The following is a 14463-nucleotide window of genomic DNA, read 5'->3' on the forward strand; positions in this document are numbered from 1 at the left end:
CAAAGGGTTTTTTTTTTTTTTTTTCTTTTCCTTCAGGAGGTGGCTCCTCTTTCCTCCTAACTTAACTTCCTGAGTATTTTCTATTGCAGAAGAGGAAACTAACTCGTTGACCGTTTTTTATCGCAACACTAGGTGGCAGTAGAGGAAGGAGTAAAGTATCTCTGGCTAGCTCACCTTCGATTAAAAAGAATGAAGTCAGCCAGGTGTCTCTTCTCAGAGATGGATGGGTGCGGAGGAGCTTAGTTTGTTTTCTGCTGAGGAACAGCTGGGAGGAGGAAGAGGCATTGGTGGACTGAGCCAGTCTTCCTCCATCTTTCTCGTACTCAAATGTATCCCTGCTGAACTCCAGCCATGCACCTCCACTATACCCCGGTGGCCTGGATAATTAGAAGCTATAGCTAACATCCCTAAAACTACAGTTATGGGAGTGAGCATAGCAACACACGTGCCTATAATCACAACACTTGGGAGACACAGGAAAGCCAGCTGTGATGCACAGCCAGGGTGGGTCAGCCCCCTGGAACAAAACCAGGCGAGCAAGTTGGCTCAGCGGGTAACAGGACTTGCAGCCCAGCCTGCCATCCTGAGTCCAGTCACTGGGACCCACACGGTAGAAGCAAAGAACCAGCTCTCACAAGTTGTCCTTAAGCCTGTAACACATGTAGCGTGGTGTACTCGCATGTGTAAGTGTGCATGCGCTGGCACACACATATATGAGTCAAATGAAGTAATTACCACTGCAGCTGTGCCCATCAAGCCTGGGTACTTTAAAAGTCATTCTGATCTTTCTTTTCTTTTTTGCTATTTGAGACAGGGTTTCTCTGTGAAGCCCTGGCTGTCCTGGAACTCACTTTGTGGACCAGGCTGGCCTTGAACTCACTGAGATCCCCCTGCCTCACCTCCCAAGTGCTGGGATTAAAGGTGTGTGCTGCCACCACTGGGCTATTTTGTGTGGGCTCTCAGCCTACAGTTAGAGTAGTGTCTGTCTCTCCCAGGTGGGTCTCTCTAAAACACTTAGGCTCCAACCTCGTGGTCTTCCCAGATTTCTCCACTCTGTGATTTGGCCTTTGTCAAACTTTAGTCTGACTCTGTCTTTTCTCCTACCCTGAGCTTTTACACTTGGTACCTGGCCTAGGCTCTGCCAGGCCTGGGAGGCTCTTTATTTCACTCTGTCTCTCTGACTTGTTTTGTTTTTTAATGTGCATTGGCGTTTGCCTGCATGCATGTCCTGTATGTCTGTGTGAGGGTGTCAGATCTTGGACTTACAGACAGTTGTGAGCTGTCATGTGGGTGCTGAGAATTGAACCTGGGTCCACTGGAAGATCAGTCCCTGCTCTTAACCCCTGAGCCATCTCTCCAGGCCCCTCTGATTTGTTTTCTACAGTTTTTGGTTTTGTTTTTGTGTGAAGAAGTCCTGTTAAGCTGTATGTCCTTCATAAATGTCCTGTCACTGAGCAATCGGCTAGAGTTTCCTTCTGGGCCCTAAGTGTGCTGCGTGCTGGTAGATTTGCTAGAAAGTTCTGCCATCCTTATTGTCCTTGGTTCACGTCTTTGTATTGAGGGTGAGTGGGTTTTATTTGGGATGTTTTGGGGCTTTTGAATTTAGAAACAACTTCCCTCAGTGCTAGTCCAGAAAACCATTCCCTTTTCTCTACTTTTACTACATACATATTTCCAATTCTGTAATTAAATATTGTTTCGCTTTGAATGGCCAGGAACTTTTGGGTAAACTGGACCGTATTGAGTTTCGTTTTGTTTTTTTCTGTTAGCAGCCTTTTCATTTCATATAAAAACCTTGAGATGTGCATATACTATGAACTGACACGTTTGTATGTTGTTCAGAGCTGTGTTCTGCTCATAGTTCACCGCTGTGTGGATGTCAGTGACTCGGCTTCCCCACAGTGTGGTTCACGGTCCGTGCTGTTACAAAGCGCTGGGCATTGCTGACGGATCAAACGCTCCAGTTTTTCCAGTGGTGGTTTTTAATTTCCACTTTTCTCATGCGTGATGCTGCCGAGAGCCTCTTCGGAAGCTCATTAGCCCTCGCTCATGTACATTGCTTTCCATGGGCTTTCCGTTTTCTACATTTCCGCCTATAAGCTTTTTGTATAGATTTTAGATATCTGCCCCTTTTATGTTGGATACCATAATATCGCCTCTGTTCCATTTCTAAGTGTTAATTTTATGATACTCATTGTGATCTCCCATATCAGGTGTCATCACAGATGCTTTCACACCTTGCCTCGTAGTTTGCTTTTGCAGCTTTTCAAATGTCATTCTCTGACTCTGGTTATAATAAAGATCTTACCTGTTCATTCTGGAATAGTCTACAGTGTGGACAACACGTTTGGGTTCTATTTATTTCCTGCCTACCCTTCCTAGCAGGGATCCACGTACCTAGCCAGTGTTTAGAACTGTTGGTCGCTGTCTGTTAGCTAGTGTAGCCAATGTGTCTTACTGTGTTTATTTCCCATCTATAATGCACCTTGCTTCTGAACTGTCTGTGGTACAGCTTTCTGTTTACTTGAGACTTCTTTAACATCAACAGAAGTTCTAGGCTTTCCCATGAATTCCTGGTGAATTTTCTTTAGTTTTATAGTACTACAATGCTATCTTTTGATCTGTCTGTATTTTAATCCATTTGGGTCGTGTGCTGGTTGGGGCTAGCAGTGTTCTTCGGTCCTCTTAGAGGGGCCGAGTACACAGCAGTAGATTCTGTTTATTTCCCAATAGGTAATCACCCATTTTTAAAATAAGTTTATTCCTTCCTCTGCTTCTTACATCTTAACATTTTCTTTCTTTTCTTTTCTTTTTTTTTTTTTTCTTTTTAATGTACTGGCTAGGATTTTTTTCTGCATCTTTTGAGGTGGGTCCTTCTACTTTAGTATTCCTCTGTAGGTGAATTGCATTGCTTTTATATTGTGAAAAGAACTAGTTCTGGCTTATGTTCAACATAGTCAGTATCACGTCCACTAGTAAGTAGGTTTAGTGAATTCATATTTTGCCAATAGTTGTGTGCATGTCAACAAATATATGCTTTATTTCTAGAATATATTAAGTGCTATTTTTTTTTACAACTAGTATTTGTGGGTTTTTTACGATAGAAAATATCACATTAATTTATTTTCTGTGTGCACACAGATAAATCCAAAACTTGAGGTAATGGATTTGCAGAGTTCTTCTCCCCCTGTTGTGGATGTCTTTTCTTTTGATTCTACCACAGTAAGTACTTTTTCTTTAACTTCAGCTGCGTTAAATTATTTATCACAATCTATTTCCTTAAACATGTATGTGAGGCGGGGATAAAATGTGGGTTGGGTAGCCTAACATTTCAGCATAGCAAGGCTTTTACACAACATTTCTAAGTTTCTAGACAGCCACAAGGAGGAGCAGCAACCCTTCCCAGAACAGCTTTTCCTTTGAAGACCTTAAACTCAGGCTGATTCCCTCCTCCTCCCTGCCCCTGCCCCTGCCCCTGCCCCTGCCCCTGCCCCTGGGGCGTTACACTGCTTTCATAGACTACCTGCATGCTTGCCTTCTGGATTTGCTTTTAGAAGCTCTAAGGTCAGCAGTTCCTCTCTTTTGTTTTTCTTAGTCTTTTGATGGATTACCCAGAAATAAAGTATCCCTAATATTTGCAGTGTTGCTTATAAAAATGATCTGATATTCTACATGCTGGGTGCCTTTAGGCTTCAGAATCAGCTTGAGCCTTTTGCTTCTGAGTCTGCTCACTCTTGTACGCAAATCACCGGTCCCCGAGTTGATTGCACAAGCCTTGCTATAAGAACCGGAAGGACAGCGTTGTCTTCAACAATCCTGCTCCTGAGCTGGCCATGTAGTTCCATATTGTAGGTGAAGCACAGCCTGATACAGTGACTAGCGTAGTTGCCCGTAATAGTATCAACTGCAGAGGAGTTCTGCCTGCACCAGGAAACACTCCACTTTCGAAGAGCCCTCTCAGCATTAGTGCCCAGCAGAGGACATGTTCTCATGAGAGGTAGTGGTAACAGGAACCACATGGTGGCAACCGGGAGCTCATTACCAGAGCGAAAGCCGGGCTTCCCCCGGTGGAGCTGGCCTGTGCACTTAAAGGGCTCCAGCATATAAACCCTCAGCATTTCTGCATGAGTGAATGACGTGTCAAAGTAAGCATTGACGAGCTCTCTAAAACTTGCCCCAGTGTTTGCCACAGTGTTTTCCCCATCGTAAGGCTTCAATGGGTTTGTTACAACATATGCCCTTGACCTTATGCATTCCAGTGAGTTGAGTGTTTTGCCCTAGGTAGATTGTAGCATGGGCTCCCTCCTTGTGACACATCCGGCAGACTGAAGTTTAATGTTCCTGTCCTAGAAACTTTTTGTTCTACTTACTGAGACACAAGCTCTCTGCGAGCACCCTTTAAACTTTGCAAAGACTCGTGGCTTGAGGGCTCTCAGCATCCTCAAGTTTGCTGTGAAAGATGGGCCTGTGACCAGCTAGGGCAAAAGGGTGTCTGTCTATCCCTTGGCGGTAACCCGGAGATACCAGCATCAACTAGTTTACTAGTAAGACTCTGAAAAGGAGTGCTGGGTAACAAACATGCCAAGATTGACAGTTGCTATAAAGCACAAACAAGATCGAATACTGCATTCATTATCCACAAGAAGGGAGCCTGAATTATGTGAAACTGCATTTTTGTAACAAAGCTGGTACAACATAAATGACTTCACTTGACAAGAAACATTGCCGGTGGTTGACTTGAAAAGTAGTGATGCCAAGCCCTGTGGCACACATCTCTAATCTTAGGATTGGGAGTCAGAGGAGGAGGGTTTTGAGTCCCAGACCACCCTGAATTAGATAGTAAGATTGTGCCAGAAGATGAAGGGCTGTGGATGTGTGTCATAGGCACTCGACTCGAACATGGAAGGCACCCGAAAGTGAGACTTAGCTATCCTCCAGGCATGCAGTGTAACGGTTGGTGTCTTTGTGGTTTACACTTCTGTCTCTAATGCCTGGTAGAAATTTTGATATATTTGGGAGTCAAAATAAGATGTTACCATTCTGTATTTTTAAAGCTTAGTTGTATCCTCTACTCCCCCCCACCACCACCAAAAAAAAAAGTCTCTCAGCAAAAGATTGGTGGTGGCTATCATATAGACATGGTTTTAAAATGTTGATCTCCTCAAATGCCTTAATCTTTATTTTGATTGTATCAAGTGTCTTACTATATAGTTTTCTGGCCTTTTAAAGAATCTTTTCTTCGGGATCCTGGTTTGACTCAGTATTTTCATAAACCTAGACCAAGGTTCTGCCATCAAACTGTGAGTTAGGGATGGCTGGAATATGGCTCAGCCGTTGAGGTTTGGCTAGCATGTTTAAACTCCTGGATTCCATCCCTAACACAGACAAGATTGTACTAGGAAAAGATAATCTGGGTGGTGGGGGTAGTGGTGGTGCACACCTTTAATCCCAGCCCTCTGGAGGCTAAGCCAGGTGGATCTCTGGGAGTTTTAGGCCAGCCTGGTCTATAGAGTGAGTTCTATGACAGAGTTCTAGACAGAGAAACCCTGTCTCAAAAAAAAAAAAAAAAAAAAAAAAAAAAAAAGATTGTACTTAGGCATTTAGTATTTGCCATCTACCATAACTACACAGGGTGCCCTAGATTCTCTTCACCACTCTTGTCGAATATGATTAACACTGAAGGCATCTGTTGGGACTAAAGAGATGGCTCCTTCTGTAAAGTATAGGCCATGTAAGTAGGAGGGTCTGCATTCCCAAAACCCATGTATAAACTGGGCATGGAGGTAACAGCCAGTAATTCCGGGCAGAGGAGAGGCTAGATCTGTGGATCCTCGGGGCTCTCTGACTGCATGGTCTCTCCTAGTTGGCAAGTTCCAGGCCAGTCTGTCTTCTCAGAAGACAGTGGATGGCTTCTGAGAATGGCACTTGAATTTGATCTCTGGTCTGCACATTTACCTGAATGCTTCCACCTGCAGGGACACACAGGAGGGCAGGGGGCAGGGGTTGGGGGGTCGGGGGAGAAGCTTATTACCTTTAGGTGAATTGGTCTTAAGTTTTAGTGCATTAGTTTTATTGTCTGTCCTACATGTAGATGAACAAAAATTCAAGGTTAGCACTCTTAGAGTTGTTCTTCTGATTGCCCAAACACTGGATTCTTCTCAAAAGCTGAGACAGTCTTTATACTTTCTCTTTATCCCAGCCATGATGCGGAGTGTAAATGTAACATGTATGTCTTTCTTTAGAGGTGGGGACAGCAATTCAGGTCAAATTATTTCTTTATAATAAACCGAGAAGTTAAAGTTACATTGCTGAAAGAAAAAAAAAAAAAAAAAAGTCAGACTGTGCAGTGCTGTGAGCTGTTCACCAAAAAACAAAACAAAACAAACAAACAAACAAACAAAACAACAACAGCAACAAAAATGAGCCTCAGAGAGAGTCGTGGAAAATCAGCCAGCTTTGGAGGGAACAAGCACCAGCCTCAGGGTTCTTGATGTCAAGTATAGAGACTTTCCAATAACATGTTGGTAAGGGCAGTGTCCCTGAAGAGATTCTTAGTCACCTGAGACAGTAATAGAGGACTTTTGCAGGAGAAATCAGCCCTCAGCCTGAGCAGAGATGGCTAGGATTTCAGGTATGCAAAGCAAAGTTTAGTATATTCCCTTAAAAGTTTTGAAAATGTGCACCATGATAATAAAATGCACAGTAATTTACTTCCAGACGTCTTTCCTCCCTGATACACATGCACACACACGCATGCACGCACGCACGCACGCACACTTCCTTTCCTCCCCTCCTGAGGTGTGGCTTTGTAGTTCTCGGTGAACTTAAACTCGCTCGGCCTTTTCCCTCCACACCTGGCTAGTTTGGGTCCTTTACATTGCCTTACCCAGCAGATGGCAGATGTGACAGAATCCTGAAAGAATGCCCACTCATATACATCCATGTCCCTCAGTAAATATTTATCAAGGAGATAGTTTGTACTGGTCCCCATTCTCAGTTTTAAAGAAACGAGAGAAAGCAATCGATTAGAGCCTGCCCAGAAAAGCTCTATCCTTCATCCTAGTCAGGGAAACAGCAAGTCAGACTAAAAATATGATGTGGTAGGAAGTGAGGAGAAGCATTGAAGGCTTTGGACAATAGCAAGAGGATGCAGGCATGTGGTCAAGTCAACAGTTATGCTGGGCATGGTGGCGCACACCTTTAGTCCCAAGCACTTGGGAGGCAGAAGCAGGTGGATCTCTGTGAGTTCAAGATCAGCCTGGTGTACAAAATGAGCTCCAGGACTGTTACACAGAGAAACAGAGAGAGAGAGGGAGAGAGAGAGAGAGAGAGGGAGGGAGGGAGGGAGGGAGGGAGGGGGAGAGAGAGAGAGAGGTATCACATGGCAGGTGCCCTTTGAGGAAGGAAGTACTGTAGTAGAATGGGAACAAGGGCAGTAACTAGAAAAGGAAGGAAACCGCCTTGGGCACTGGTGGCCTGACACAGGCAGGCTCAGAGGATGTGGTAACGGATGGCAGGGCTCGGAAGACATTTTGAAGGTTGAGCCAAGAGGATTTCCTGACAGATTGGATGTCGGCTGTGGGATTCCCTATCTCCTCTCCCAGGGGACAGTAAGGTGTAGCCCTGAATAATCTAAGGGCAGCTGGGCATATCTTCTGGCTCAGCCTCTTTTGACAAAGAGCCATGAAGAGAAAAATAATTGTGGTTTTCTTGTCTTGAATTCTAGAACCAGGGAAAAGAGGTTCTTTGCTGTCTCTGTGACTTCAGGAAGTACACAGCTCAATGTCAGTTAGAGTCATATTTCTCCTTTGCAAAGATTTTTGCCATCAGCCTATTCAAGGGAAGGGAAAAGTTGCCCACTTATATGAACCAGATGACACATGCTACCTAGAAAACAGTGTTGTATTGACACATATGTGGACACAGGGAGAGTAGACTTGCACACAGAGTATTTCCATGGGTGTTGTGGCAACAGTACATCCTGGTTACCAGACAACATTGTGTAACTTGTTCGGAGTTATTTCAGTTCCTAACTGCTTATGTAAGCAAAGACTTGTTTGAAAGAACACAGTGTCTGCAAACTTAAATGTCTCTAAACTAAAATGTATAACTTTGACAGCTTAAAATGCACGTGCAGCCTGGGGATGTGGCCCAGTGGTTAAGAGCACTGGCGATTAAAGGCATGCGCCACCACCACCCGGCTAGCATATATGATTTCTAAAGCCAGATGTTCTAGTGGCTCATAATAAGCAGGCAGGTTTGTGTTTTTAGCTCCATCTCAGTGGTCCTGAGTGTCTGCGTCCTACTCGTACACCACAGGTGACTGTGGGACCCAGGCTGGACTGACTGTTAGCAGCTGCCTCCCTCCGTGTAGCTTCCTTACATTAAAGGCCTTTATTTCATCCAATAGAAAATGCATTAGAGTTATACAGTGATATTGAACGTTAGATTCGAGGGTGGTGCTTGGTAGGAATAGCAGGGGAATTTTAAAGGATTTAAGAAATCTCTTTAGCTTAGTCCTCTTTATAAAATTGAAATATGTGAAACAACTGAATTGTCAAAGGCATTGAGGAAACAGAGTGCATAAAGGAGGGAAAAATTGCATCTTCCCGGGGCTCCTGTCCGAAGTAAGAACATGTCTTCTAGCTCCTCAGATCCCATCTTTAAAACAGAAGAACCAGAGGCGGGGGAAGTTGCCAAATCAGTTAGATCCTTGTTCTTTAAGAACACCACAGCCACACGTTAGGGAGACTACTAACTTTTTCAGTGTGAAACTCGACTTTCCCTTGTGTACTTGGAGATTGATTTTAAAGCTCCAACACCAGAACTGTTTAGTGTGGTAAAGGAACATGGCACCTTGTTTTCTGAACGAGCTCGCATGTTTTCGTCTTCAATTCATTTCTCTGTGAAGGGAATGGTGCAGGCCAGGATCATCTTTTCCACCTACATTAACCTGTCCTTCAGTAGAATCATAAGTCCAGGTTATTTCATTCAGGCATAGCCCGCCCCCAAATGCTAATTTGAGATACTTTATGTTTCAAAGTCATGGGGAAAGATTTAATGAATTTACCAAAAATTGTATACGAATCAAATCTATATAAACTGTCCTAGTTAGATAGTACTTGTTTCTTTTTCTTTACTACTGATGACAATAGTGGTTTCTTTTTCTCTGTTAAGTGCATTCTTACTGTAACAGGAAACTATACAAAAGGATTCTTTATAATACGCTATCGGCTGCCTAGCCTAGTGAATAAGTATCACAAATCCCTTTAGAAACTAGCACATTTCTGGGCTCTGGTGGTGTTGATGCTGCAGATCTTAGTTCTGCTTCTTGACTTCCTGTGTTTCTAAGCCGTGACTCTGCCCCGGCCACACCGCCAGCTCCCCTCTGCCTGAGAATCCAAGCTGAGTCCCCAGTTCCCACAGCTGAGGCAAAGGCATGCGGAAAATGCCCGCAGCTCTCAGCCCACACATCCAGTGACAACTGGTTCCTTCCTCTTCCTGTGGAAGGGCAACATCCTCTGGGATGAGAGGACAAGCACCCTGAGGAATGTAAGAGCAGCAGAGGGCTCACACAGGAGATTAATGACTTGGGGTAGCTCTCTGAAAATGCTCTTCTCCTGGCTGTCACCCAGAGAATGCAAGGCCATCTGTGGAGCTGTGGCATCAAGTGACCTTACTTTTACCCCTCCTGTGCACTGCGCCGTCAGGGTCTGAGTTACTGAAGTGAGTTGGCTCTGATCCTTCTTTGACAATGGGTGGGCATAGTGAGTTTGCTATAGTACGCGCCAGTCCTTGGTTCTCCATGAAGTTACAGGCTGTGAAATCCTGGGGCTTCCGAGACATTCACAACCTCATAATCTTGCTATTCGGGCTACTACCAGTCTCCTTCCAGTTCCTTTCTACTCTTGGGACAGTCAGACATCATAGAAGACGATAGACGGCACATAAGCGCACGTCCCCAAGCACACATAAGGAACCATGTTGCTGAACCAACGAGCCAGTCCCAATACTTACTTAAACTTCTGACTTATTTCATTTGATTTTTACATCTAACGTATTTCAGAGTAGTTTGACTTCATTTTTCCTAATTCCTTTTCCTTCACTTGAGATAATGATAAGACTCCGGTTTACATGCACCTTAAAACTTTTTTTTCCAAATCACTGCAATTTTTTGGTGAGTTTTTGTGTTTCTAGTGGCAAGATTCTTTACTGTTTGTTTTAGGTTGAAGAGGACATGGAGAAAGAATGTCAGGCATTTCCTCCTCCTCTCTAAAATGCCTTTTTAATGAACACTCCCCTTCCCTCCTTAGGAACAAAGTGTTTTAGTTCACAAGGGCCCTCTGAGTGTCTAGTATGTAACGATCCAGTCCCCTTCCTATGGTCCCTGACCTTTAAAATGTCATTATCAGTGTATGTACCATTTCATCCTACTTCCCAGCTCTCTCTATCTTCACAAAACTTCCAGACCTCTGTAAGGAGTTCCTTGGGTTAAGTTTTTGCCATTTGAGCTTATGCTGTTCTGCTAGACGGAGTGATACATAGTAAGTCACCCTAAACGAAGGGTAAGATATAAATATACAAAGATCTCTATACAGGAATGCTTACCCAGCACTTTAGAACAACAGCAGCAAGAAAAGAACATAAAACAGTTGTCCTTTAAAAGACACTCGTTAGACAAAGGATAGGGTGTCTGCAGATGGAATATTATGTGTCTAATGTGAATCTCTGTTTGGTCCTGGCCGGGTAGACAAATCTATCTATAGAACACTGCTATACATCTGACTGACAACAGCCTGTCTTAGCTGAGGACTGGGTTCAACTGCACAACCAAAGGGTGGAAATTGACAAAATTTCAATGTAGACTGAATTTTAGGTGAGAAGGCCAATGTTGGTTACTGGCTTTCATAATAGTGAGTGCTGTGGTTATGTTAGGGAAAGTCTTCTCGTTAGAACATAGATTGTCGTAGTGCAGGGGAAGGCCACAATTCCACCAACTTGTCAGGAGATTGGGGGAGGGGACTTACTTACCAGTGTAGATTTATAGCTACATGACAGTTGTAACAAAATTAGAGGATCTACATTGTTATTATTATTGCTGTTGCTCTGTTACTGTTTTTATGGCAACAGTTCCCTAAGTTGAAACTGTTTCAAAATAAAGTTTAAGGAACAAAAATTGCATTTTTCTATGTCACAAGTGAAAATCCTCCAGACATCATATGAAGAACTTGTAAATATACATACATACATACATACATACATACATACATACATATAATCTTAATTTTGTAACAGTGGAAAGTGTGTTTATCTATTCATTAAAATTCCTTCTCCATGCCTTCTATCTATCATATGTTAACCTCATCTGTGAAATTTGCCCCAGGCCATCTAGTCAGCAAATAATGAAGCTGGATTCTTACTTCTACTTGACTTTAGAATACGTGCTTTTAATCACTGTGTGGCAGGCATATGCTTTTACAAACAGCAGTTTTTATATTCTATAAAGAATAAATGATAATTTTTTTAAAAAATTAGAAGACACATGTGTGCCCTCATCCAACAAACAGATGTTTTACCTCGCCAGAAGCAGACATTGTTCACCCAGGAAGAGGATCATTAGAATCTAAAAGCTTGAAGTAGAGGCCTTGTCTTCCTGGTTGGGAGCTAGCGGACAGACACTGAAGGTACTGGGACCTTCGGTGTTGATGGTCAACTAACACTGAAAATACCCAGGGTCGAACAGAATTGGTGCTGAGAAGAGGTTGACGGGAAGAGCGAGCAGGCAAGGAAGTCTCTGCTACACTGACCTGGGGTCCCCATCTCACGGCTCCCATTCACAAAGCCTGAGGGGAATCTGCTGTGATTTGCAGAAGTGCCAGTCTGCCTCACAGAACAGTTCCAAAGATATGGTACCAAGAAATACACTCCGTACTGTATGAGGCTCTATTGGGCCAGAGGATAGAAACTTTTAAAAGGAGCTTCAGGGCATTAATTTCACTCTAAAATATGTGTACATATATTTCCTCTCAGTAGCAATAGAGAATTTTCTGGTGGCTGGAGAGATGGCTCAGCAGTTAAGCGGAAACTGGAATCCATTCCCAGCCCTCACATCCTCCCTCCAAACCCTCCCATTTAGCCCTCTTTTACTGATGGTTATCACGTGCGTGTGTGTACACGTTTATATTCCTGAATATCACCTGCTCAGTCTGCATAATGTTACTTACGCATTTGTTTTCAGGGCTGACCTTTGGTGCGGGACACCCAGTTGGTGTGTTCTTCCCTGGGGAAGACATGCTCCGCATGTCTCAGTTGCCAGTAGTTCTGAGGCCTTGGGACTTTTTCCCTGTCCACTCTGACATGGCCGTGAGTGTTGTCCTTGTCCCGCTCATGTTTGGGCAATCGTGTTGGTGAGACTTTATGGGTGTAGCTTCCGGCATTCCCAGGAGACACAGTCTCACAGCCAACTCCCTTAGGTTTATGGCAGAACTTGCATGTGTGCATATGGAGACAAACATAAGAGTTCTTTTTTTCCACTCTGTCTTCGGGTTGTCAGGCTCAGGGACAAGTGCCTTTACCTGCTCAGCCATCGTCCTAGCCAAGCGTTTATATTGTGATACATAGGAAGTATTACCAAGTTAATTTCAAACAGGAAGTATTGCCAGGTTAATTTCATTTTTAGAGATTCATCCATGCTTCTCAGGCTGCCTTTTTTTTTTTTAAAAAATATTTTTCTGATTTATCTATTGTTTTGTTCATTTAAAAATTGGTCTCTAAGTCATTTTAATTCACAACATTGACCTTTTGCTGGAAGCTACAAACATGCTTTCCTCATTTATCATTTCCGTCTTGACTCTTGATAGCTGTATTGACATTTGGGGAATGATTGTTTTATCTTTATGATTTGTTTCAACTCTACAGAAATTCCTCTCAAACTCCATAATGCATCTCTATTATTTTTAAAGTTTTATTTTTAATAACAGATTTTTAAATTTTAGAAATAGTGATTTAGTCATCAGCTGCAGATTGATCATTTAAAACATGCCCTTGGTGCACCTTTTTTTACTTATTTGAATTATATTCGCTAATATATTTTCTCTTTAATGACCTTCAGCTCTGTCTCCTGTTTGATCTTCTCTAATGCTTTAATTGTAGCTTTAAAATGTCCTTACCCTTTCTTCACCTATGTAAACTTAAGGATTACTTGCCAGTTCCCAGAAAACACCCCACCAGAGCACCTCTTGGCTTAGCATTCGGCTTATAAGATAATTTGAGAATAATTGCCAATTTTAATAGCGTGTGCCACTCATCCGGGAATGAAGTATTACAGATGAGTATTTAATAGCTTTACTACATAGATTCATATGTGTTCTCAGCACATTCCTGTGGTCCCAATAAAAATGGCTCATTTTTCGTGTACTGCTACTATTATACCTCCCTACGTAAGCATCCACAGAGATTCTCTCATTGCCCAAATCAGTCTCAAAGAGGTCAGGCCGTTTGCGCATCTTAAAGCGATCAGGCAGTTTGCCCAGAGTTATGCAGCTAGGACAAGTAAGCCCTGGACTGGACTTTTATCCTTACTCCCCAAACAGTTAAGACCTTGGCCACCTACCTTGTCATTAAGAATCTTAATTTTTGTTTCCTTCCTCTCGTTCTTTAACCAAGTATGTGTTTCTTCACTGTAGTCTGGTAAAGAATAAGGCTGGATTAGTAACTCTGCTTATTAAATGTCATCTAACATCAGGCATTTGCTAATGTTGACTAAATGATACTCCAAAATTGGAAGTATGCATGGGGGACAATAATTTATAAAATGTTGAGGTCATACATAATTAAAATAACTCCTTATTTTTTAGCAGAACTGTGAATTCATCATTAAGATAAAGTTGTGTACTTGGGAATGTCAGCTGAAGAAACATTTGTCTAAAAAATACAGTCTTCCAGATTTGTGCTTCCAGAAGAAACTGTGTATGTTTGTACAGTTCATTATATACTGATGTGTTCCGTTAACCCTAACCCTGACCCTAACTCGTGTGTGTGTGTGTGTGTGTGTGTGTGTGTGTGTGTGTGTGTGTGTGTTGGAGTGAATATAATCCATGAGTGGAGGCCAGAGGATAGTCTGTAGTAGTTCTTTCGTCCACATTATGGGTTTAGGAATCAAAGTCAGCTCCACAGTCTTGGCAGCTGGACCATCTTGCTAGTCCCTATTGACAGTACTTTAAATTTTATTTTGTTCTATACTTTTCTAGTAATCATTTACATCTGGTGTTCTTCTGTCTTACACTTTGGATACTTAATGTGTCAGGAGCATTCCCCCACTCCCATCCAGGGGAAAAACAATCTCACTGATACACAATTAAATTAAATTCAATGGGCAGTGGTGACACCACGCCTTTAATCTCAGCACTTAGGAGGCAGAGGCTGGTAGATCTGAGTTCAGGACTAGCCTGGTCTACAAAGTGA

The 14463-nt window shown here is 42.8% G+C and overlaps 1 protein-coding gene across 1 annotated transcript in view; it reads left to right on the plus strand.

The window, feature by feature from the left end:
* Positions 1-14463, plus strand: part of Poc1b (POC1 centriolar protein B) — a 90507-nt gene that overhangs the window by 58155 nt on the left and 17889 nt on the right. The window contains exon 10 of the mRNA XM_051206371.1: positions 3142-3222. Coding sequence (XP_051062328.1) covers positions 3142-3222 — 81 coding nt within the window. The remainder of the gene's footprint in view (positions 1-3141; positions 3223-14463) is intronic.

Source organism: Phodopus roborovskii, unplaced genomic scaffold (assembly GCF_943737965.1).
Source record: "Phodopus roborovskii unplaced genomic scaffold, PHOROB, whole genome shotgun sequence".
NCBI classification, from domain to species: Eukaryota; Metazoa; Chordata; class Mammalia; order Rodentia; family Cricetidae; genus Phodopus; species Phodopus roborovskii.